Source organism: Dromiciops gliroides, chromosome 2 (assembly GCF_019393635.1).
Source record: "Dromiciops gliroides isolate mDroGli1 chromosome 2, mDroGli1.pri, whole genome shotgun sequence".
Lineage (NCBI taxonomy): Eukaryota > Metazoa > Chordata > Mammalia > Microbiotheria > Microbiotheriidae > Dromiciops > Dromiciops gliroides.
In genome coordinates, this window is record NC_057862.1 from 266449374 (window position 1) to 266476779 (window position 27406).

At 35.2% G+C, this 27406-nt stretch overlaps 1 protein-coding gene across 9 annotated transcripts in view; it reads right to left on the reverse strand.

Moving 5' to 3' along the window:
- Positions 1 to 10977: 10977 nt before the first annotated feature.
- TXNDC16 (thioredoxin domain containing 16) overlaps positions 10978 to 27406 on the reverse strand; it is a 169287-nt gene continuing 152858 nt past the window's right edge. For 4 of the 9 annotated variants that reach the window (XM_043988161.1, XM_043988159.1, XM_043988160.1 and 1 more), the window contains one exon: positions 10979 to 12564. In XM_043988161.1, the coding sequence (XP_043844096.1) occupies positions 12371 to 12564 (194 nt within the window). In that variant the 3' untranslated portion in view covers positions 10979 to 12370. Of the gene's footprint in view, positions 12565 to 17577; positions 17809 to 27406 lie in introns of all 9 variants that reach the window. The other 5 variants (XM_043988165.1, XM_043988162.1, XR_006354987.1 and 2 more) reach the window with 4 other exon arrangements.

A 27406-nucleotide genomic window follows, 5' to 3' on the forward strand; every position in this document is an offset into this window, starting at 1 on the left:
ACTCAGGAAAGGATGGTTTGATTAGACAAACTTGCTCCATACACCCAAGCTAATTCAGAAAAGCTTGTTGAGAATTCAAATTTGCTATTAGAACTAGTTTCACTTTTTCCATATTATGACACCAACCTGTAAAGCATACTTAAGTAACCTGGTTGCTTAAAGGCTACTTAAAGAACAACTTTTTAAAATGAAAAGAACAAAAGAGAATATCTGGGAATTGGTTGGAAAAAAATTTCAATCAGTTCTTAATGATTTCTAGAGTATTTTGCATGTGGCTGAGAAGGAAAGAAGACAGTAAATTGGTGGATATTTTACTGAAGTTGACATCTGTAGGGATGCCAGAGCTTTTAAAAAAAAGAAAGATTTTGGAAACTGCAGACATGTAGGGCGAAGTACCTCTTCAACATGTCCCTGATTTCCTGCATGATTCCCTAGGGTAAAACTGGGACCTATTTTTTAGTTCAAACTGAACTCTTATCTCACACCTAGATAAAGAAATCATTTACCCTAGTATATTCTAACTGTAAAATATCTTCATTTTCTGCTTGTTGTTCTGCTCACTATTTGCTATTTTGATGGTCTTTTGAATAAGTACTTTTTGGTAAGAAAAGCACTTAGCTATTGAGTTTCCCTTAGAAATGACTGGGTAAGGGGAAGCTAGGTGGCGCAGTAGATAGAGCACTGGCTCTGGATTCAGGAGGACCTGAGTTCAAATCCAGCCTCGGAGACTTGACACTTACTAGCTGTGTGACCCTGGGCAAGTCACTTAACCCCAATTGCCTCACCAAAAAGAAAAGAAAAGAAAAAAGAAAAAAAGAAATGACTGGGCAAGAAACTTTCCTTGTGATCCGCTAAACTTTGTACCCTTAGATCAGAGACATTTGAGTGACAGTTAAATAACACTGCCCTTCTCTTCTCAAAGCAAAAATCTGTGTCCCTTGGAGAAGTATGGGTAAGATTCCAGAGATATCTCTCCATGCCATCCACAGGCTAAGGTTACACATTTAGACAATTCATATGGACATATGAACATATGAACATATTTATGAACATAAAGTTATCAATCAACAAACCTTATTAAAGGTTCACTATATGGTAGCCACAGTGTCTAACTGAAGATATTAATACAGAAGTGAGACTGATGGGGTTTTCAAATGTTATATTCTGTCAGGGAGATGCAACATGTAAATAAAGTATACAAAATAAAAAATATATATACAAACAAATACATGGGGCACTAACAACTAGGGGAATTAAGAAAGGCTTCTTGAAGGAGGTGGACTTTGTGCTGATCCTTTAAAGCAGTCTGGGGTAATAAGAAGCAGAGATCAGGAGACACTGTGGGCAAATGGGACAGAATATCTGAGACACAAAAATGGGAAATAGAATGTCTTATAAGGGAAACAGTCAAGTAGACCAGAGTACATTGAGAAGAAATGTACAAATCAACCAAGAAAGATAGATCAAAACCAGGTTATAAAGAGTTATAAATGCCAGGGAAATTTTTATTTTAATCTACAGGAAATGGAGAGCCACTGAAATTTCTTGAGCAGAGGAATAAGACTAAAGAAATTTACATTCTAGTAAGAGGACACATATAAGTTTCATTTATTCCTGGACCCAGAAAATGAGGGAGTTAGACTAAAGGGCCTTTAAGAGTCTGAAAGCAGTTCTAAATATATTATCCTAAGTAAATAAAAATATATACATATTAACATAAAATAACTATAACAGAAATAGTAAAAATTGGGAAATTGAGCAAAGGTGCAGAAGAAATGATGGTACATCTTATACAAGCTAGTTGAACTGTAAAAGCAAATGTTTGGGAGAACATAAATAATTCCACTTAGTCCTATATTTGTTTCTATTTTTATTTTTCTTTCTACATGATGCCTCTTTGACACATACTAAATGTCTCCTTCATTAGCTCCCTTCCCCCTAATCGCTTTATGCTTTCGAGAAAACTCATAGGACCTTAATAGTTCCAGGATCTCATCCTTCTCTTTATATTATCTATTAAAGAATGTTGTAAGGGTTTAACAAAATATTGATTAACTAACTGATTGATAAAGAAGATACAGTTCTCTAGCTCTAGTGTAACTGGTTGTAAAAGGACACTTTCTTTGCAACAATTTAAGCACTTCTCATCAACAATCCTTCAGAATTGTCTTGGATCATTATACTGCTGATGTCAAAATGCCCCATTTGCTGATGTCAGGAGATACCCCATTTTCCAGAACTAAGGCCCAGCAAACAACCTGTGCTTAGTTTAATATAACAACAATCCTACGCACTCAGTATTTGGATGAACATTGCTGCAACCAAATCACAGAACTGATGGTCCCTGAGCTTAGGCAAGCACCAAGAGACACAGACTTGAAAGGCCTGCTATGAATGGACTTTTTATCACTAGACAACCACACCTCACTGTTGCTGTTATAACTCACTACTGCTGCTACACTAAACTGTTTGACTCTTTGACTAGCCACAAATATATAAATCAAGGTTTAGTCCCACTGGCACATGTGTCTAGTTTCCCTTCTTGCTTGCAAACAGTTTCCCTAAACATAGAAAATAAACTTCTGTCTTAGTCTCTACACAGTTGTTCTTGCCTGCTCTGTCTGTTTATCTATGGCCTCGAGGCTGCAGGCCAAGAGATTCAATCCAGTTGACATTGAGAATAATGAAGTTATTCAGTATTGCTGAGAATAGCTAAGTTTTTCACAATATTGCTGTACACAATGTTTCCTGGTTCTGCTCATTTCACTTTGCATCAGTTCATGTAAGTCTTTCCAGGTTTTTCTGAGAGCATCCTGCTTGTCATTTCTTGTAGCACAATAGTATTCCATCACAATCATAAACAACAACTTTTTTAGCCATTCTTCAATTTATCAACATCCCCTAAATGACCAATTCTTTGTGGTAACTAAAAGAGCTGCTATAAATATTTTTGTACATATAGGTCCTTTTCCTTTGTTTTTTTCTCTTTGGGATACAGACCTAGAAGTGGTATTCCTTGGTCAAAGGGTTTTATAGCTCTTTGGACATAGTTCCAAATTGCTCTCCTGAATGGTTGAATAGGTATGCAACTTCACCAACAGTGCATTAGTGCCTCAATTTTCCCACACCTCCTCCAACATTTGTCATTTTCCTTTACTGTCATATTAGTCAAACTGATAAATGTAGCTCAGAGTTATTTTAATTTGTATTTCTCTAATATTGATAGTGAGTTCGAACACTTATGACTAAAGATAACTTCTATTACTTAATCTGAAAAATGCCTGTTCATATCCTTTGACCATTTATCATTTGAAGAATAGATCCTATTTCTATAAATTTGACTCAGTTCTCTATATATTTGAGAAATGAGGTCTTTGTCAGAGAAATTTGCTATATTTTTTCATGGTTATGATGACTATTTCCCTTCATTCTCCCTGTTTATCCTACTCTTTCTTTTTTCACCCTGTCCATTTGCAAATATGTTGTTTCTGATTGTTACATCCCCCAAACTGCCCTTTCTTCTATCAGGTCCTCCCTTCTCTTATTACTTCCCCTTCTTCTTTCCTGTATATGTGTATGTTATTTCCTCTTTGAGTCAATTCCGATGAGAGTAAGATTCATGCACTCCACCCCTCTCCCCATCTTCCCCTCCACTGTAAAATTTCTTTGGGCCCTCTTTTCTGTCAGAAAATTTACCCCATTCTACATTTCTCCCTCTCCCAATGCATTCTTTTTTCTCACTTTTAAATTTTATTTTTAAAATAATCATCATAGCATACCTGTGCTTTCTGACTATATATATTCTAACTGCCCTAATAATGAAAAAGTTTTTAGGAATTATAAATATTATTTTCCCATATAGAAATGTTTAACCTTATTGAATCCCTTATGATTTTTCTTTCCTGTTTACCCTTTTATGCTTCTCTTGAGTCTTGTATTTATTTGAAAGTCAAATTTTCTGTTCAGCACTGGTCTTTTCATCAGGAATGCTGGAAAGTTCTCTATTTCATTGAATATCCATTTTTCCCCTGAAAAACACAGTTTTGATGGGTAGGTGATTCTTGGTTGTAATTCAAACTCTTTTGCCCTCCAGAATTCCAAGCCCTTTGATCCTTTGATGTAGAGACTGGTAAATCTTGACTGTGGCTCCACAATATTTGAATTGTTCCTTTTTGGGAACTTGCAATGTATTTTCCTTGTCCTGGGAGTCCTGGAATTTGGCTATAATATTCCTGGGAATTTTCATTTTGGGATATCTTTCATGATATGATCAATAGATTCTCTCAATTTCTATTTTACCCTCTGGTTCTAAAATATCAGAACAGTTTTGTTTAATAATTTATTGAAAGATGTTTTCTATAACCTTTTTTTTTTATTGTGGCTTTCAGGTAGTCAAAAAAAATTTTAATTATCACTTTCCTGAATCTATTTTCCAGGTCAGTTATTTTTTCCAATGAAATATCTAACACTTTATTCTATTTTTTCATTCTTTTGTTTTATTGTTTCTTGCTGCCTCATAGCTTGTACTTGCCTGTTTTTTAAGGAATTATTTTTCTCTTATGAGCTTTTGCACCTCCTTTTTCATTTGTTCAATTTTACTTTTTAAGGAGTTCTTTTCTCTAGCGAATTTTTGTACATCTTTTTCCACTGGCCAGTTCTGTTTTTTAAGGAGTTGTTCTCGGGGGTGGCTAGGTGGCGCAGTGGATAAAGCACCGGCCCTGTATTCAGGAGTTCCTGAGTTCAAATCTGGCCTCAGACACTTGACACTTACTGGCTGTGTGACCCTGGGCAAGTCACTTAACCCCATTGCCCCATTAAAAAAAAAAAAGAAAAAAAAAGGAGTTGTTCTCTTCATTAGATTTGATTATATGGCAGTGAAAAATTCTTACAGAAACAAAACTATTAAAGTTAAGATTACAAGATTAACAGGTAATTGGAAAAATCTTTGCAACAAGTTTCTCTGACAAACTTCTCATTTCAAAAATATATAAGGAACTGACTTAAATTCATAAAAATAAGCACATTAATAAATTTGTAAAGGATATAAACAGGCAAGGAGAAAAAATACAAATAATCAAAAGCCATCTCAAAAAGTGCTCTACGTTGCATTATAAAAAGGCAAATTTAAAAAGTTCTGACATTCTACCTCACATCCTCCAGATTGGCAGATAACTAAAAAGGAAAATCACAAGGGATTGGAAGAAAACAGATACACTCATTTACTGTTGGTGTCCTGAATTGCTCTACTCATTCTGGAAAGCAATTTGGTATTATGCCCAAAAAGGCACCATGGATTATTGTCACAATAGAGACAGAAGAATACAAAAATATTTATAGCAGCTTTTTATGGTACCACTACGGTGAAGAATTGGAAATGAGGAAATGCCCATTCATTTGAAGAATGGTTGAACGAAATGCAGTATATTAATTTAATGAAATATTATTATGCTATGAGAAATGACAAATGGGACCATTTCAGAGACATCTGGGAACATATGCATAACTAATGAAAAATGAAGTGAGCAGAACCAGGAAAAAAAAATGTATACCCAAGCATTATTAAAAAAAAAAAAAGGAACAACTTTGAAAGTGATCATTCCAGAGAACCAGTGATACTATCAACCTGACAAAGAGGTCACAGATTCAATATGGCAAATGAGATTTTAAAAAATATAACCAATGAGGTGCCAAAATGGCAGAGAAAAGCCAAGAAGTTCCCTGAGTTCTCCCCAGTTTCCCTCAAAAACAACATTAAATTAAGTGTCCAAATGGATTCTAGAGATATACAACCTACAAAAAGATGAAGTGATGCAAGCTTCCAGCTTAAGATAACTTAGAAGGACTTAAAAAAGGTCTGTCTCACTTGGGTAAAAGGGGAGTGCAACCCCAAATAAGCCAGAGGGAGGTTCTAAGCTACAGTACAGATCAGCAGCTGAGGCTCCTCAGTCTTAGATCAGCAGGCTAGTGGCAAAGCAGGCCAGGCAAAGCTTCCAGCCCCAAAGGGGTGAGCATTGTTTGAACCTTACTTTCATCAAATTTGACACACTCATTTAGGTAAAGAAATTTTTCTTACCTATATGGGAGCAGAATGGGAAGGAGGAAAGAAAAAGGAGGGGGGATGAAGGGAGAGAAGATTAAGAGGTGGTGCAAAACACTGGTAAGGAGAGGAAGGGGGAATGGAAAGAAAAAAGTATAAACAAGGGAAAAATAGGATGGAAGTAAATACACAGTTAGTATTCATAACTGTGAAATGTGAATGGGATGAACTCTCCCATAATACAGAAGGGGAGAAGAGTAGAGTATGGGCCCTGGAATAAGGAGGATTTGAGCTCAAATCCAGCCTCAGACACTTGACACTTACTAGCTGTGTGACCCTGGGCAAGTCACTTAACTCTCATTGCCCTCAAAACAAAAAAACAAAAAAATCTATACTTGTGGGGGACCTTAACCTCCCCCTCTTAGAACTAGATAAATCTAACCACAAAATAAACAAGAAAGAAATTAAGGAGGTGAGTAGAATTTTTAGAAAACTTAAATATGATAGACCTCTGGGAAAAAACTGAATGGGGATAGAAAAGAATATACTTTTTTCTCAATGATACATGGCACCCAGACAAAAATTGACCACATATCAAGGCATTAAAAACCTCACAGTCAAATGCAGAAAGGCAGAAGTAGTAAATGCATCCTTTTCAGATCATGATGCAATAAAAATTACATGTAATAAAGGTCCATGGAAATTAATTGAAAACTAAATAATCTCATCCTAAAGAATGAGTGGGTCAAACAAAAAATCATAGAAACAATAAACAATTTCATCAAAGAGAATGGAAATGGGACAACATACCAAACTTATGCAAGTACAGCAGTTCTTAAGGGAAATGTTGTATTTCTAAATGCTTACATGAATAAAATAAGAATAAGGATATCAATGAATTGAGCAAACAACTAAAAAAGCTAGAAAAAGAACAAATTAAAAATTCTGAAAACTAAAGGTGAGAATAATAAAATTGAAAGTAAGAAAACTATTGAATTAATAAATAAAACTAAGAGCTGGTTTTAGGGGAAAAACAATAGAATAGATAAACCTTTGGCTAATTTGATTTTTAAAAAAAGAAAGAAAGAAGAAAACCAAATTAGCAGTATCAAAAATGAAAAGGGTGAAAATACCACCAATGAAAAGGAAATTAAAGGAATAATTAGGAGATATTTTGTTCAATATTTTGCCACTAAATCTGAGAATCTAAATGAAATGGATGAATATTTACATAAATATAAATTGCCCAGATTAACAAAAGAGTAAATAAAATACTTGAATAACCTCATTTTAAACAAAGAAATTGAACAAGCCATCAGTCAACTCCCTAAGAAAAAAATCTCCAGGGACAGATGGATTTAGAAGTGAATTCTGGGGGCAGCTAGGTGGCGCAGTGGATAGAGCACCGGCCCTGGAGTCAGGAGTACCTGAGTTCAAATCCGGCCTCAGACACTTAACACTTACTAGCTGTGTGACCCTGGGCAAGTCACTTAACCCCAATTGCCTCACTAAAAAAAAAAAAAGTGAATTCTACCAAATGTGTTAAGAACAATTAATTCAATACTATACAAACTATTTGGAAAAATAGGCAAAGAAGAAATGTTACCAAATTCCTTTTGTGACACAAATATGGTGTTGATAACTAAACCAAAAAAAGCCAAAACAGGGAAATAAAATTATAGGCCAATTTCCCAAATGAATATTGATGCAAAAATTAAAATAAAATATTAGCAATATTTATAGTGATTTATCACAAGGTTTATACACAATGACCAGGTGGGATTTATGCCAGAAAGGCAGGGCTAGTTCAATATTAGGAAAACTATGAACATAATTGACCATCTCAATAACAAAACTAGCCAAAATCATAAGATTATCTCAATAGATTCAGAAAAAGCTTTTGACAAAATAAAGCACCTATTCCTATTAAAAACACTGGAGAGTAGAGGGCAGCTAGGTGGCAAAATGGATAAAGCACCGGCCCTGGATTCAGGAGGGCCTGAGTTCAAATCTGATCTTAGACACTTGACACTTACTAGCTGTGTGACCCTGGGCAAGTCACTTAACCCTCATTGCCCCACCAAAAAAAAAAAATATATATATATATGTGTGTGTGTGTGTGTGTGTGTGTGTGTGTGTGTATATGTGTGTGTGTGTATATATATATATATATAAATGCAGCTTTCCTTAAAATGATAAGTAGTATCTCTCTAAAACTATCAGCAAGCATTATGCATAATGCAATAAGTTAGAAGCATTCTCAAGATCAGGGGTAAATATGCTCCAATTCGCCTAGATAGCATAAGGATCCCACAGGGTGTACAAGAATCTCTCCTACAGTGGGTAACCATAACTAAAAACGTAGAATGGAACCAACAGAGGTTCATCAATTACATTAGGGATGCGGTACAGGGTATTTCTGAACAACTGGCTGCAACTAGCAGAATAGCTTGGGAAAACAGAATAGCCCTTGATATCATGTTAGCAGAAAATCCAGGGGTTGACACCACCTGGATAGGATGGGTGGAATCCCAGTTTGGGAAATGGAAAGATTTCGCTGCCTCAATCCTCATCGCTCATTATAGTGGCAGGAGTTTTATGCTGTATCCTTCCCTTCCTTCCAGGGTTAAATCAGAGGCTAATAGAGACTCCTCTCACAAAGTTCATTCCATTTGGGAAAATAAAGGCAAACACTCAAATGCTAATACTCACAGATTTAGACCAAGAGGCAGAGGAGATATTCAATAAATGGAATGAGAGGAGCCAAATAGTCAAAAATAAAGAGGAGGGATTGTGAGAAAATAGGTAGTTGCCTCCTCTTAATGTGGATACAACAGTCAATCATACCCCTCCTGACCTGCTTGAAGGACAAAGGTCTCAGATCCCCTCCTCCTCCCCCTCAGGCTAAAGTCACATGGTTCAAAGAGCCCTGTTCTCAACAAGGTCCTCCTGAGTTGTATCCATATGAGGAAAATAAGGTCATGCCTATATAAGGAAGAGGGATGGGAATACTGCGTGTAGATTGTAACCCTTGAGTAATTGGACCAATGATGAAAAAGGGGAGGGCCCATTTGCACTAGGGTCTAGGGTATAAAACAGGGCCTGCGAGCCCCTTTTCTTTGCACCCATTTAGCTGCACACTAGGGTGCCTCTTCGAGAGAAGGAAATAAAGGAGCTTTTGTCACTTCGCTGCTGAGTTCCTGAGAATTATTGAGAAGAGGATGAATTTTTCCCTCACATCTCCCAAAATTGAAGTTCCTATCCTCCAAGTCCCAAAAAAATTCAAAAAAATGCAGTAAAAAAGGAAAAGACAGTTTTCTCAGTGGATAGGACTATAACACCTATTAGGAGGAAAATCTGACTCAGAGGCTAACATTGCCATCCCCTGCCAAAAAAGGTGGGATAAAGGAAAAAAAGGAGTTATGCTGAGCCCTGGGTTTCGGCAGATACTGGCTAATAATCACTGAATTAGCTAATTTTAACTAATTTATTTGCCTTAAGTCCAGAGAGGAACCCAACTATTTAAACAAAAAATGCTAAATAAAGCTATATTAACAGTATATTTCCCTTGGTAGTCAACAAAATTTATGCTTTGGGAAAAGACAAAAGATTTGTCTGTAGTGTTTATAAAACCACACCTGTCCAAATTTCCTACATATTGTGAGATTTAGAGCGCTACCAACCTGTTGAGAAAGATACTGCAGGGAAGCTCCGCCTTGAAAAGAAACCATGTGACTTTGGCATCTGGAAGTGAAGTTTGCTCGTGGGTCCTGTCAATCAGAGCTACCAGCCAATTAGCTTGGAGCTGTGTGTGTGTGGACGGCCCTGTTTCCAGTTTCACAGGAGGCTTGGGGAGAAGCCAAGGGGTGAGCGGCCTTTTGGATTCCTGACTTGGGCTTGATGGCAGAGGCAGAGGGACAGGCAGAATAGGGATACTTTATCGACGAGTGTCTCTTTACTAACCCCTAATATACTTTAATAAATACTTAATGGCCAAAGATTGGTGCTATACATTTTCTAATTTAAGGTGACCACTCATTAGATTTTAAATATCACAGCTAGAATTTTAGGCCCTTAGAATATAAAATATTTGATTAGTGAGATATTTTAACTACTTATAAGGAGCAGACTTCATGAAAACATGCTGTCAGTCATATTTACTCTATTCCCCCTCATTTAGCATGTGTAACTTAACAAAAGTAATATGATGCTACATACACGTTACAAAAGTATATGTGTTATAAAAGTAGCACAATGGATGCTACAAATATTCCACTCCTGATGATTATAGGTTTTTATTGAATTCAGTCCCAAATAACCAAAAGGATGACAGTTAGAGTTAGATATGAGTTAAAGGATGACAGTTACAGTTAAATATGAGTCAACTCATTCATTTTGCCTTTTAAATATTGTAGTTATTCTAATATTTTCTCCACAATATGAAATCCTAAATTAAACCTCCATTTTAATAAAAATTCCCAATATTTTATGTTTCACAAACACCCAAGTTCATTGAAATGTGCTAAGGGCAGGGAGAAGGAAGACTATGATGAGATTAAATACATCTATGAAACATGTGAGTTCTATTTTTCTGGAAAAATGGAAGTCTTCCAATTTAAATAATTTGAAATCTATTTGCTGCTAGGAACTTTATTTTTATTTTTATTTTTTGCAGGGCTATGAGGGTTAAGTGACTTATCCAGGATCACCACCTAGCTGCCCCTGCTGCTAGGAACTTTTATCTATTTCTGGAAGGGTTGAAACATCATTTCTTCATAACAAGCTTTTCTGTAAAATTACTTTATTAAAATGCAATGATAACAATAACTACCAAGAAAGGAATTAGGTACTTTAATAAATGCAATGTTTTTTTTGTTCTTTTTTGTTTTTGTTTTTTCTTTTTTGCGGGGCAGTGGGGGTTAAGTGACTTGCCCAGGGCCACACAGCTAGTAAGTGTCAAGTGTCTGAGGCCGGATTTGAACTCAGGTACTCCTGAATCCAGGGCCGGTGCTTTATCCACTGAGCCACCTAACCGTCCCCAATAAATGCAATGTTTTAGCATAAATATGCACAAATATTAGGAACTGGGTTTTTTTACATTTTGTGTGATATCTTAAGCCTAGGTTTTAAGGGTAATATATTTTAGCATAATTAATACTATTTATCTTATTTAGAATTTAAAATTCACTAATCTCTATTGTCACCAAATTATTAATGGTAGTAATAATATAAATAACATATAACATGTAACACTTTTGATTTTTATAACAACTCTATAAAGTAGGTAGGCAAGTATTTTCTCATCTATAACAATAATAAACCAGAAAAGTAAATACAATCATCCCAGTGTCACAGATTGGGTGACAAAATAAACAAGTGCTTATAGATCTTAGCTGATGGAGCTACCATGTAGACTATTGTGATAAACTTGTTGACAAAAGTTTACATATATATATTTTTACGTTTTGTAATGTAAAATTTACATAATGTAAATTTACATTAATATCAAACTATGATATTAAGCATGCAAACCTGACATTAATGACATTCAAATGCCTATATATGGTCATATGATCAAACTATCTCCATATATAAAACTTATTCCTTTCTCACCTAGATAGGTAGGATCCCTATTTTCTCTTCAAAGCACTGTTCACATGCCAATTCTTAAACAAGGCCCTTCTGATTCTCTTCCATATTACCTGCTCCAATTGTTAGCACTCTATTCCTCTTGTACAAATTGTACAAATTTCCTGAGGAGACTTTAAGCTGCTCAGGGAAAGAGCTTCTTGTCTTTGTAGCCTAGTACATACTTTGCTAATAGTAGCTGCTAAATGTTTTTTTAATTAAACTAAATGGATGTTAGAAGCTTTGTAAACCATAAAGTGTTACAGAAGGGTTTTTTTGTATTGTTGCTACTTTCTATTTATTATTTCCTACATGATAAAAAAGATCATACAATGAAATTTAAATGGTCATTTAAAATTCACTAATCTCTATTGTCACCAAATTATTAATGGTAGTAATAATATAAATAACATATAACATGTAACACTTTTGATTTTTATAACAACTCTATAAAGTAGGTATTTAATATTTTATAACAACTCTATAAAGTAGGTATTAATATTTTATAACAACTCTATAAAGTAGGTATTAATATTTGATCTGTGGTATCAGTGACTAGAGCTAAGTGAAATCTAAAGAATACAAATTTTATCCAGGGTTTTTTAATAGTTACAGTTTTTATTTAAGATAATATGCTCAAATATCAGATCAGTCAAAAAGTCTTTAACATAATTTTGAAAATCACATATCATTATCATCATCTTCCTAAATGGAGTTCTTTCCCAGTTTATCTTCAGAGTGCCCCTTGTCATGTTGTTGCAGATCAGTTGTTTTTGCACATCTAAGCATATTCTGTATAGGAAACTGAGCAATTTCTGTGTAGGGAACTGTGGCATCCATCCTGCTAAGAAAATTGTAAGCAGGAAGAGGTGGCTTCCACTCTTCATCAGATAAAGTTGCTAGAAAAAGAATATTAATAATTAAAAGTGCAGTTGCTAGAAAACTAATTAATGAAAGTGCATGAAAGGTTTTTTTCATGGTATTATAATTCTCAGCAATTTGTGCAAAAGAAACATTTTGTTTTCGCTAATAGTAAGAAACTTGGCAAATATTTTTCTTAGGATTACAATTTTTATTCTTTTTTAAATCTTTGGTTATCAGCCCTTATACACACTTTTTATTCAACGTCAAGAGTATATTATATGCAAAACACTGCAACTGAACAGACTGAACTAAAAAATGGAAAGTGATTTGAGTTTTCAAATTTCAAATTAAATGCAGTCAAAAAGAAATTCCAGATTTTAAAAGCCTGTGTTATTTCTATTACTATAGGAAGATATAAAAGATCAGGGGATGGAAACGAGGTTGGGATTTCATCTCTTACCATCTTAGTAACCATAACATAAATTAGCTCATTTTTATTTGTATCTCCATAATTCTCCATTACGATAACCATTTTAGACACACATTTTGGAATTTAACAGAAATTTTAAAAAATACTTGGAAAAACCATAAAGAAATAAGGAAATGGAGTAAGGAAATGATTGGTTGTAGCTTCCAAACTTCTGATCACATATATATTTCAATTTCATATATGTGTGTGTGTGTGTGTATACCCCAAAATATTTAAAAAATATTAATACAAATATAGAAAAATGAGCTCTATTTCTAGAAACTATATACTTTGAGCAAAATGTCAAGCAAGTCAGATGTTTATGAAACAAATCTAAGTACTTCTCATAAGTCAAAAAACTAGGAAAAACTTTTTGAAAGTTCAAGGAATCAAGTTATTTCAATAAATTAATCAGATTGTAATCAAATAAAAAATGACAAATGTACATTTATATTGTTCCTAGCAAAGTACAGATTCTTTTAGTCAAACTTTTTTTCTCTTTGGACCTGTGATTTCATTGGTATAGGGAATTCCCATCAATGTAGATCAGCATCTACTCTTCAATTTATATATTAGAGAATAATGTATTTGAGACACAGAGTGGTTTAAGTGATTTGACAATAATAACAAAATCAGAGGCAGGACCTGAAACCAGGTATTAACTGATGCCTTGAGTAACTGGCCTCTAACCACTATGCCATATTTCTACTCATTTACATTATTACCCAGACATTAAATGCTTTGGATTGGTGATTCCTATAAACAAGGTAGTAAATTCAAAGATGATATAAAGATGAATTTAAATGTTTCTTAAATATAATGGGTAGGTGACTGGTAAGAAAATAGTTTGTGGGCTTCTGAACTAAAATACAACAAAAGAAAGGGGCATTAGAGGGGATCTAGTATATTTTTACATTATACAGATGAGGGAACTGAGGCCCAGAGAAGTGATATAGCCAGAATTTGAAGCCAGATTCTCTGACTCCTTAATCAGCAAAACATAAAAGTGTTTGGTAGTAAATGTTACAAAGGCATGAAGGAAAAGTTTTACAAATAAAACTAGTACTAACAAAAAAGAGAGAGGTGCTGTAGCACAGTGGATAGAGGATCAGTTTTGGAGTCAGGCAGACCTGACTTAAAATCCTACCTCTGACACATATTAACTGTGTGAACATGGAAAAACCATTTAGCCTCTTAGTGTTCTAGCAATTCCCTCAGGACTGTAAGTTACAGATAAACATCAGTGGAGAGAATTTTTAGGAGTTTCTCACAGCAATGGATTTGGTCCAAAGAGACAAACAAGGAAGGCAAAAGTAGCACATTTCACAGCTGGGGCAGATACATACATACTCTAATGTATGTTGGATAACAAGCTGGTACAATGAAGTATGTAGGTAATTCAATAGCACCACAGACCTTGACAACAAGGATACATTTTTGGGGAAGTCTACTTTGCTTGAAGAATATATTGAGCAAATTTAGACTTATGAGAAAAAATAGCTGCATGATATTTAATTAGTTAAAACAGTTTGATTGCCACAGAGTTCACTTAATCCATGTTAATTACCAAATTCTCAGTTTGGTATTCAAAGTCCTTACTAATTTAGTATCTTATACTCCACCTTGCTACTCCACAAACAAGATACTTCATTTGTAAGCTCCAGCCACTTTCTTCAGCATTCCATTTCTGGAATGCTGCCTCTGCCTCCTGACTTCCTTCAAGTTCCAAGTAAAATCTCACCTTCTATAGGAAGTCTTTTCCAACCCCTCTTATTATTACCTTCCCTTGGTCACTCCCTGGGAAACTCTGGGACCTCTGCCCTGTTCTGACTAGCAATTCCCTACCCCAAGGTAAACTCCTGTGAATCTCTGCTGTGATCAGCAATTTGTAACTCTCCCTGTTCCTGGAAAGAGATAGTGCCAAGGACACTTCTGCAACCCTTTCCTTCCCTATTCTGTTGATCCCTACAGGTGATTCAGGCTAGGGAAATAGTCAGCAGCCTGCCTCTTTTGGCTGTGGGTGGCCTAAACCAATCCTGTGGTTTTTCTTTTTCTTTTCTTTCTTTCTTTTTTTGTTTCATCATAGTTTTATTTCATAATAACATATTCAACTGGAATTGATTTTATGACTAGCACGCGTTTCTGTTAAAGCATGTTGATACCCTTTTCAACTATTTTCTACCCTGAATATTATTTTGTTTCATTGCCAGGATGACCAGCTTCCATAGCATTCACCTACTCTTTAAATGTTGTCCTGTTACTATGATGGCATTTTGAGCCAAACTATATTTTCATCCCAAATGTGACTTCTCTCAGAGTCCACCTTAATGAGGTATCTTCTATCTTTATTAAATTAGAGGATTTTTTTTTGAGGGGCAATGAGGGAAAAGTGACTTGCCCAGGGACAAGTAAGTGCCAAGTGTCAGAGGCCAGATTTAAACTCAGGTCCTCCTGACTCCAGGGCCAGTACTTTATACAATGTGCCACTTAGCTACCCCTAATCCTGTGGTTTTTCTAGGAATGTGCTATCATCCTGTAATAAATAACTCATGACCCACCTGCTGTCCCATCTATTTACTTAGTCACTCCTCCTGAGTGACTATAACCTCTGTTTGTAACTCCCCTCACTGAACTTTCCTGTTTGAATAAGACAGAGCATTGTTCCAGGTTCTTAAACCCTCAATAAATGTCTTTATTTATTGATTACGTTGTTGATTTTTTTTTTTAGTGAGGCAATTGGAGTTAAGTGACTTGCCCAGGGTCACACAGCTAGTAAGTGTTAAGTGTCTGAGGCTGGATTTGAACTCCTGACTCCAGGGCCGGTGCTCTATCCACCGCGCCACCTAGCTGCCCCTACCTTGTTGATTTTTATACAGGTTTGACACCTATTAACTATTTCCTATTTATTCATATACTAATCACATACATGTTTGCTGTTCTAACCCTTTAGACTGTGAGTTCTGTGAGAGCCTTTGCTTGTATTCCTAGGGCTTACTTAGCAAAATGACTAGCACACAGAAAGTGCTTAATTGATGCTTACTGACTGACACTCAACATATTTGTAGCAGTTTTGTTTTTATTAACCTGCAGGAAATTCTCTTCTTCCTCAATGATTTCAAGTGTCTGGTCCAGTCTTTGTCTCTTCCCTAACTTCTGCCTTCACAATAAGGGATTCCCTGAAATACCCAAACTTTCTAGTTCTTCAACTTGTTCATTTCCCATGACCTATTTACCCCTTTCACTCTATCTCAGCTACACACAGACAGACACACCCTTGAACTTTCCAATATGCCATAATATTCTGTTTCCATGTTCATAAACTCTGAAATTCTTTTATCTGACCACAATCCTTTTACACCTCAGTTCTTTCTCAAACTGTTACCTCCCTTCTCCATTTGATGAACTCCCATCTCTTGATGAACCAGTTCAACTTTCCTCTATCCTTTTCTTTCTTTCTTTTTTTTTGGTAAGGCAATTGGGGTTAAGTGACTTGCCTATGGTCACACAGCTAGTGTCAAGTGTCTGAGACCGGATTTGAACTCAGGTACTCTTGAATCCAATGATGGTGCTTTATCCACTGTGTCATCTAGCTGCCCCTATCCTTTTCTCTCAAGTTCCTCACTCCCAAACCTATCACTAATCTTGCCTTGCCAGGTCCCAGCCTTGGATTATTCCCACCATTTATTGGAGAAAATCATGAAACCATGCTAAGACCACTACAAATTTCTATTACATAATATTAACTAGGCCCTCATCATATCAAAGCAATCCTTTTAAAACTTTCTAATTGATTGCTTTTCCAAAGCTTTTCATTCCTAATCAGATCCCCACGTTTCTCCTCCCATCACCTAAACTGAAAACCGAGCCTCTTATTTCATCAAAAAAGGTGTAGCCATTTGCTGAGCTCCAACTTCTCCCCTCCTTCATGTCCCTTACTACTCAGATGCCTTTTTTCATGATCTCTTCATCCTGTCCCACATGAAGAAGTGGTCTTTCTCCTTAACAAAGCAAACCCTTCTACAAGTGCAAATTTCTCAAAGATATTAGATATTAACCATTCAACTAGTACTAGCAGTGGTGTTACTGCTTTCCACTCTAATCATTCTAATTTTTTGTATTCTCTTTATTGTATTCTCTTTTCCATTATAAGAATAAAGTTAGCTATCCCATACTTGATTCATTTTTGCATTCTGGATTACACTTTTAAAAGTTTCTTTCCCTGCTGGGGAGAACCTTTAGACTAGAGGGGAAAAAGAGAATTATTCTTAAAGAATCTGAGTTGGGACTAATGCACTGTTGGTGGAGTCGTGAACTAATACAACCATTCTGGAAAGCAATTTGGAACCAGGCCCAAAAGGCTATAAAACTGTGCATACCCTTTGACCCAACAATTCCACTACTAGGTCTATATTCTAAAGAGATCATAAAAAAGGAAAAAGGACCCACATGCACAAAAATATTTATAGCTGCTATTTTTGTGGTGGCAAAGAATTGGAAATTGAGGGAATGCCCATCAATTGGGGAATGGCTAAACAAGTTGTAGCAATGAAGTATTGCAGAGAAGTTTCTGAAAGAATACCTTCAGAGAGATGTTTATGTGGCAAGTGTGGATTATAGACAGTCCATGTGCCTGATTGAGCTCCACGAAATATCAAAATATCTGTAAGAACGCCCCCAACATATTACATGTTTCTCTGAAGAGATTTGTAGGAAGGCATGCCCAAGTGTTGCATGGAATCAGAAGGCATGGATGAATCAGTATGCACTACTGAAGTCTGTACTCACATCCACTCACATCCTGTGATTTGCACTGCCCCAAAAAAGAGAATAAACAACAACAACAAAAGTGAAAATAATATGGTTTAATCTGCATTCAGACTCCATAGTTCTTCTGAATATGGAGTGCATTTTCCATCATGAACATTATCTTGGGTCATTATATTGCTGAGAAGAGTTAAGTCTATCACAGTTGTTCATCATACAATATTGTTGATACTATGTACAGTGTTTTCTTGGTTCTGTTCATTTTACTCAGCATCAATTTATGTGATTCTTATCATTTCATTTTTTTTTTAAAGTGGGCAATGAGGGTTAAGTGACTTGCCCAGGGTCACACAGCTAGTAAGTGTCAAGTATCTGAGGCCAGATTTGAACTCAGGTCCTCTTGAATCCAGGGCTGGTGCTTTATCCACTGCACCACCTAGCTGCCTCCATGCTTATCATTTCTTACAGCACAATAGTATTCCATTACATTCATATACAACAACTTGTTTAGCCATTCCCCAATTGATGGGCATTCCCTCAATTTCCAATTCTTTGCCACCACAAAAATAGCAGCTATAAATATTTCAATTCTGGTTCTAGTTCACAGTCCACCTGTAGTGTCCCTGATATATATGTATAAAGAGAGAGAGAGAGAGAGAGAGAGAGAGAGAGAGAGAGAGAGAGAGAGAGAGAGATCTATCATTGTATGAGCAATAGGTATTTTTTGCCCATTTGGTTTTTCCCATGTAGATGGACAGTTAGGCTAAACTTTTTATTGAAATAGCACATTTGATTTTTCCCTTTTAAAAAAAGTATTTTTCATTTTTCAAGTAACAAGGTTTTTTAAAAAAAAAAACCGTCCTTTCCTCTATCAATACTCCCCACCACATACAACTTGAACAATTAAAAAAAATCCCTCAGTAGCTATATTACCCAGCAAAAAAAATTCCCATATCTCTGTTGTCCAAAAATGCATGTCTCTTTTTTGCATTTTAAATTCATCACATCTCTATCAGAGGTAAATGACATGTTTTATCATTGTTCTCTTGGATTCATGGTTTATCAAAGTTGTTTTTTCTTTATAATGTCCTCACTGTTCAAATTGTTTTCCTAGTTTTACTCACTTTGCTCTTTATCAGTTCATAAAGGTCTTCCCAGTTTCCTTTGAACTTGTCTATTTTATTATTCCATTACTAATATGCCATATTAGTAATTTCCCTATAGGAGAATTTTCCATTTTTTGGCTACCATGAAAAGAATTGCTATAAATATTTTTGCACCCCTAGATCCTTTTCTTCTTTCTTTTACTTCTTTGGGATATAGGCCTACTAGTGTGCATGTAGTATGTCAAAGGGTATGCACAATTTAATAACTTTCTGAGCACATTTTCATATTGATTTCCAAAATGGCTAGATCAATTCACAGTTCCAACAACTATGAGCATTTTCTCATACTTTCTCCAATATTTGTAATATTCCTCTTTTATCATCTTTGCCAGCGTAATAGGTATGAGGCAGAACCTGAAAGTTGCTTAATTTTGCATTTCTCTAATTGGTGATCTAGAGAATTGTTCATATGATTGTTAGTAGCTTGAATTTCTTCCTCTGAGAACTATTTGTATCTTTTGATCATTTATGTATTAGAGAATGGCTCTGAATCATATAAATTTTGAAATTATGTATACATATATACATATACATATATACAAGCAGACCTTTATCAGAGGAATTTGTAAAAAAGATTTTTCCTCAGTTACCTGTTTTTCTTCTTATTTTTACATTAGATTTGTTTGTACCATACCTATGTTTTATATGATCAAAATTGTCCATTTTGCCTTGTGTAATACTATTATTTATTTAGTCATGAACACTCTTCCCTATCCATAAAACTGAAAGGTGATTTTTTTCCCTTGTTCCTCTAATTTAAGTTCTGATTTTTTTATATTTAGACCAACACACTCACATATATCAAGATAAATTCCAAATGAATATATGTCTTAGGCATTAAAAGTTACATAATAATCAAACTGAAAATGGATACTTTATTTAGAGATATAATTAAAAAAATTCATATGGAGTAAAAAAATTAAAAAGGCAACAATGAAAAAAAGGAAAGAAGCATGTCTATCAGTATTAGATCACAAACTTTATAAAGTACTAGAGTATATATAAAGTATTAATCATGAAAATTATTTGGTACAAGTTTGGTTTTTTTTTTAAAACATAGGTATGGTACAAACAAATCTATATATAGTGGACCTAATCTGTTCCACTGATATATACAGAATCAAACATGGTAGCACTGATAAGTCCCCAAACCACAATTATTTATTATTTGGAAGAAAAAAATACTCTGGGAAAACTGCATAGTCAGCTGGCAGTTTGATTAGTATGGCACTAAGTAAATTGACTTAGGTGGTATTGTCATTTTTATTATATTATCTTAGCCTACTTAAGAGCAATTAATGTTTCCCAATTTATTTAGGTCTCAGCAAAGAATGTTTTATATTTTCACATTTTCCTTGGATTAAACTTGGTAGATACAGTCCCAATATTTTATAATATATGTATATATACTATACTATTATATAAAATATTGCTGTTATCCTGATTTGTGTTTCTATTTCTATTTCTTCTTGCTGGTTATATATAAGAATTCTAGGGATTTACATGATTTATCTTATATCCTTTTGAAGTTATAAGTTGTTATAATTAATTTTACTAGATTCTCTAGAGTTATCTAAGTGTATTATCATATCACCTATAAAAAGCAGTGATTTTATTTTTTTGCCTATGATTATTCTCTAAATGTCTGTTTCTTATATTATTGCTATACATAGCATAAAAGGCATTCTTTTTTTTTTTTTAAAGTGAGGCAATTGGGGTTAAGTGACTTGCCCAGGGTCACACAGCTAGTGTTAAGTGTCTGAGGTTGCATTTGAACTCAGGTACTCCTGACTCCAGGGCCGGTGCTCTATCTACTGCGCCACCTAGCTGCCCCATAAAAGGCATTCTTGCTTTTATCACTGATCTCTCTGTAAAGGCCTCTAACTTTTCTCCATATTGTACATCTTTCTCCATTGCTCTACATTTGTTCTTGAATTTAGGAAGAGTATTAACTTTATTAAGGAAAGGTCTATTTATTTTTTGTTTTTTTTAGGGTTTTTTTGCAGGGCAATGAGGGTTCAGTGAATTGCCCAAGGTCACACAGCTAGTAAGTGTCAAGTGTCTGAAGCCAGATTTGAACTCAGGTCCTCCTGAATTCAGGGCCGGTGCTTTATCCACTGCACCACCTAGCTGCCCCGAAAGGTCTATTTATTTAGATGATTTTGGGAATTAACAGAAATGAGTATTGGACTTTACAAAAGCCTTTTCCAGCATCTATTGATAAAATCATGTGGATTTTGTTATTTTTATTTATTTTTGTTATATTGTTAAAATGGTTTAATATTTGTCCTTATTTTCAACTAATCTTGCATTCTTGACATAAAGTCAACCTGGTCATAGTGTATAACAATTATTGTAGACTGCATGCTAAGACAGTTATTCCTTCCACGTTGCAACTTTCCCTATTGTAGTTTCATAAGTATTGTAGTTGGCATAAGAAATTAAATGGAAATTTTGGCGAAGTTTTGCAGAAGCTATAGATGATATGCAAAGGCCAGCAGGCAACACAGAAAAAGTTTAGAAATTCAGAAATGCATAAAGTATATAGTATTGTATAACATAGTATAGTATTGTATAATATCAACAGATTTTGTCTTTTAATAGCATAATAATTCAGACTTCTTCTCTGGTACAAAGGAAGGGCCAAAAATTTTTTATACATATTTTTCCATATTGCGGGGGCACTGTGCCCATAATCCCTGAAATGTGAAAGGGATAACTGTGTTGGTCTGTAGTTTTCTTTCTCTGCTTTGTTTCTCCCTGGTTTAGCTATCAAGACCATACGTGGATTATAGAATTTTTACTTTGTTATTTAGTAGACAATTTTTTATTTGTCACTCAACTTTTTTTTAACCGCATGCCAAACCCAGTGATTTGTCTCTATTACAGATGAAAACATTCAGAGATATAAATTTTCCTTTTAGAACTGCTTTAGGTGCATCTATCTCAAATGTTTTTGTGAATAGGCTCATATATTTTCTTTAAGCACTTCCCACACACCCTGGACTGGTTCTTTAGAATTATGTTAGTTTACTTTTAATTCTTTCTTTAAAGTCCCTTTAACATAAATGTTCTTGCATTATGATGAATAAATAACGTGTTTACTATCGTAACTTTTCTACACGTACCACTTTCTATTTGCATTTAGTAACCACCATTAACTCTAATTTTTCTAAACTTTTCTTCAGGTCCTAAACTTCTTTTTTATTTATCTTTGAGTCAGATTTATGTAGGTCTGAAAATGATATAGTGAGGTTAATCATCATATAGTGTTATTATTTATCTCTCAAAATCAATTAAATTTTACTTTATATATTTGGATGACATGTTATTATGTGCATACATATTAAATACTGACATCATCTATAGTACCTTTGAGTATAATTTAATTTCTCTCCTCATCTTGCCTATATTTACTACATAGTCTTATCTAAAATTATGATTGCTATCCCTATTTTTTAAAGTCCACCTGAAGCATAATAGATTTTCCTCCAGCCCCTTATTTTAATTTATGAATCTTTTGTTTCAACTGTTTCTTGTAAACAACATATTTTTGGATTCTGATTTCTATTCCATTTTGCTATCCTCCTCTGTTGTATGGATGAGTTCACCTCTCTTCACACTCTCAATTATAATTTTTTAATTATTTCCCTTCATCCTCTCTTATTGTGCTTTCTTACTCTCTTTACTTCTACCTTCCTCTTTCCAAATAAAAAGGTAAAAGAAGAGAGGGAATTTGCCTGAATATTGTAATTTTCTAAGTGAAAATAGCCTGTTTCTTCTGTTGCAGTTCTTTTTTTCTTACTCCACATGTATTCCAGGTTTATATTTTTTCTTCCTTTCCTTTTAAATCCTTCTTTAAATTCTTTCTTCTAATATTTGAGTTTGTTTTGCTTATGACTTACCTATCTTGCCCTCTTTCTCAGACCTTTCTCTATACCTCCTTTGTCCCTATCCCTTATTTTCATTTTGAGTTTAATGTACTTCTTTGCCAAGATCTGTACTCGAATGAATGTGTATGTTATTCCCTCTTTGACCCAATTTCAATGACAGTGCCCCCCCTTTCCATGTTCCCCTCCACTATAAAAGCTCTTTTGTGCCTCTTTTATGTGAAACAATTTACATCATTCTTCCTCTCCCTTGCCCCTTTTCCCAGTGCATTACTCGTTCTCACCCATTAATTTTATTTTTGTAGATAATCATCCCATCACAGTTAACTCATATTCATGCCCTAATAATGAAAGTTATCAGAGGTAGTTCTGAGGGTCATTTCTTCCAAGTTGGTATGATCTAAGGAGAGGTATGTTTACTACCCTCATGGTCTGTGCTTTGGTCTTTTAAGTGACCACAAGCACTTTTTTCAGCCCTGGAACTGTAATTAAGGACCCTCCTACTCTACAGCTGCAAGAACTGCAACTTAGATTCAAATATCAGTACTGCAATAGACTCCAGTGTCAGCAAAGACATCGGTATAATCTCCTGACCAGCTGTATGACGTTCTCACTGTCTATGGGCTGAGAGCTCTGAAAGAAGCGGCTGCTAGTACTGCTGATTCAGTTGCCCCAAAAGCCTGCTTCTGGTTTGCCGAGGCCTGGCCTGTGCTGGGATGCACTGTACCTTCACCCTGGTGTGACAGACCTGCCAACCTTTTAAGTTGTTCATCCTTTTGTGGGTTCAGCCACTCCAGAATACATTATTTAAAGTTGTTTGGAGGAAAATTTGGGAGATCTCAGGTGGGTCTACCTTTTCTTTGCCATCTTCTATCTCAAGATCTTTCTGTATGTGTATAATTTTTTCAATCTTCTTTTGCCTCATTCACATGAATGAGGTTAATGGGATATTCATCATATACTCTTCATCTTACCTACCTATCGTATACAACAGTGATCCTTCCTTTCCTCAATCTCATTTCTGTTACTTTTTTCTGTTCTGAGAAAAAAAAAATCACTTCAAAGACTGTCAATTTAAGATTCTCTATTACTATTAAAGACAACAGGGTTCTGAGAAAACATTTGTTTCTGTTAACATATAAAAAAATCTATGCCCATACATTCTCTTTCAATTATAAAAATATGTGTACCTTTCTATATTTCTCTTTGTGTCTGCATTTCTATTTCAAATGCCAATTAAGTTAATTTTTTTTTTCAATTAGGCATGTTTAGAAATCTTTTTCATTAAAAATCCATTTTTCCCCCTCTAAGGTTCTTGGTTGTAAACCTTTATTTTTTGCCATTTGGAATATCATATTCCACATTCATCTCTGCTTTAGAGTGGTAACTGCTAAATTTTGTATAATAACTTATACTGATGGGACAGCTAGGTGGGGCAGTGGATAGATCACCGGCCCTGGATTCAGAAGGACCTGAGTTCAAATCCATCCTCAGACACTTAACAATTACTTAGCAGTGTGACCCTAGGCAAGTCATTTAACCCCAATTACCCCACCAAAAAAATAAAATAAAATAAAAAATTTATAACTTATGCTGATTTCTTGATATATGAATTGTTCTTTTTGGCTAATTAGAATACTTTTTCTTTGATCTGGAAGTTTTGGATTTGTGCTATGATATTCTTGGCAGTTGTAATTTTGAGGTTTCTTTCTGGAAGTGAAGAGTGGATTCTTTCCGTTTTCATTTTGCCCTCTGTTTCTAGTAATTCCAGGGAAGTTTCATTGATAATTTCCTGAAATCAAACACAACCAGTAGAGACAGATTCTGGGATGACCGGTGAAATAAGGCAGGAAATTAGCTGGCTGTCCTAAATTCCTCCACACATGTAAAATAATGCCTGAAAGGGAACTATAACAGGGCAGAAATAATTAAAAGTCAAGAAAAAGCACTTGTTTACCCTAAAACGATTTGGGAGGACAATAGGAAAGACCTGATTTCCTGAGGTGGCCAGATTAAAGTGAAGATACCTCTAGGCAGATACCTCTGAATCAAAAAACAATAGGCCCTGGGGGTATCTGAGTTTAAGGGCAGCCTCAGCTTCCTGAACATTTGTCAAATGGATAGTGTGGAGATTAGGCAACTGATAAGGGAAGATTGCAGGGCCCAGTATAGACTGGTGCTAGACGTAGGGCCCAGGTGTACTGAGTAGATACTGTCCCAGACCTGTGGGTGAGGAGGAGTGAGTACATATTGGTGAGTGCAGTTGCAGATGAGGGGAGGCCCTGCTGGCTATGGTCACTTGCAGAAGAGCTGAGTCCCCAGTTTCAGTTCCAGGGCAGAGAGGTGAGTTGAAGGTTTCAGTTGCCTGAGGGACTGCAGGAAGTAAGAGCATTTATGGCAACAACATTGCTGGGGCCCTAGTCATAGATCATTTCCAGAGCAGAAAAGAGTGCTTGTGGCCTTTCACAGAACAGAGCACAGACCATGAGGGTAGTAAAATCAAAAAAGAGAAGTAGAAGAAAAAAATGGGAAAATAAATGAGAGGTATGCAATAAAATTATGAGAAAAGACTCAACAGCTTTGGAAAAGGAAGCACAAAAATTGACTGAAGAAAACAATTGCTTAAAAAATACAATTTGGCCAAATGGGGGAAAAAAATCCATTGAAAAAGTAGAACTGGCCAAAAGGAGGTGCAAAAGCTTACTGAAGAAAAAAATGCCTTAAAAATTAGAAGTGGGCAGGTGGAAGCTAATGAGTTTTTGAGACACCAATAATAAGTCAAACAGAATCAAAAGAATGAAAAAATAGAACAAAAACCAATTGACTTGGAAAATAAATTCAGGAGAGATAATTTAAGAATTATTGTACTACCTGAAATCCATGATCAAAAAAAGAGTTTAAACACCATATTCCAGGGGCAGCTAGATGGCGCAGTGGACAAAGCACTGGCCTTGGATTCAGGAGGACCTGAGTTCAAATACAGCCTCAAACACTTGACACTTAACTAGCTGTGTGACCCTGGGAAAGTCACTTAACCCTCATTGCCCTGCAAAAAAACCCCCCAAAACCCCCACCATGTTCCAAGAAATTATCAAGGAGAACTGGCCTATCATAAAACCAGAGGATAAAACAGTCACTAAAAGAATCCACTGATCACCTCCTGAAAGAAATCCCAAAATGAAAACTCCAAGGAACATGGTAGCGAAATCCCATTATTATCACGTGAAGGAGAAAATAGTGCAAGCAGCCAGAAAGAAACAGAGTCAGAATTACACAGGACCTAGCAGCTTCTACATTAAAGATAAAAAGGCTTGGAATTTGATATTCTGGAAGGCAAAGGAGCTTGGATTGCAACCAAGAATCAACTATCCAGCAAAACTGAGCATTATCTTTCAGGGGAAAAGATGGACATTCAATGAAATAGGGAACTTTCAAGCTTTCCTGATTAAGACCAGAACTGAATAGAAAATTCAGTTTTCAAATACATGACTGAAGAGAAGTATAAAAAGGTAAACAGAAAAAAACCTCATTATTCAATAAAGTTAAATTGTTTATATCTCTACATGGGAAGATAATACTTGTAACTCTTGAAAACTGTTTGGGCAGATAGGAGGAGTATACATAGAGGGTATAGGCATAAATTGACTTTGATGTGATATAAAAGAAACTAAGGGGTGACAAAAAGAGTATACAGGAAGAAGAGGAAAGGGGAGGTGAAATGGGGTAAATCACATCACATGAAGAGGCACAAAAAACCTATTACAATAGAGGGGAAAAAGGGAGGGGTGAGCATTATTTCAACCATATTCTCATTGGATTTGGCTCAAAGAGGAAATAAAATACATTTATCTTACCCTTTAGGGAAGTAAGGTAAGGGGAAAAGGGGGGGCACTGATGGGAGGACAGAAGTAGGAAAGAGGAAAGAAAAGGGAGTAGGGGCTAATAAAAGGGAGAGAAGACTAAGGGAGGCATTGGTCAGAAGCAAAGTGGTGGTGAGGAGGAACAGGGTGAAAGGAGGAAGAAAAGTATAAAGAAGTGGGAAAAATTAGTAATCATAACTGTGAATGTGAATGGGATGAGCTCTTCCATAAAACAGAAGCATTCCCAATAAGATCAGGTGGTAAAACAAGAATTTCCATTATAATCACTATTATTCAAAATTGTACTAGAAATGTCAGCCTTAGCAGTAAGAGAAGAAAAAGAAATTGAAAGACTTAGAATGGTCAAGGAAGAAACAAAACTATCATTTTTTACAGATCTGATGGTATACTTAAAGAATCCTAATGAATCAACTAAAAAACTACTTGAAACAATTAATAACTTTAACAAAGTTGCAGGATATAAAATAAACCCACATAAATTATCATCATTTCTACATATGGCCAACAAAGCCCAACAGCAAGAGATAGAAAGATAAATTCCATTTAAAAGAACTGCAGACAATATAAAATATTTGGGAGTCTACCTGCTAAGACAAACCCAGGAACTATATGTACATAATTACAAAACACTTTTCACACAAATAAAAACAGTTCTAAATAATTTGAGAAATATCAATTGCTCATCGATACACTGAGCTAATATACTA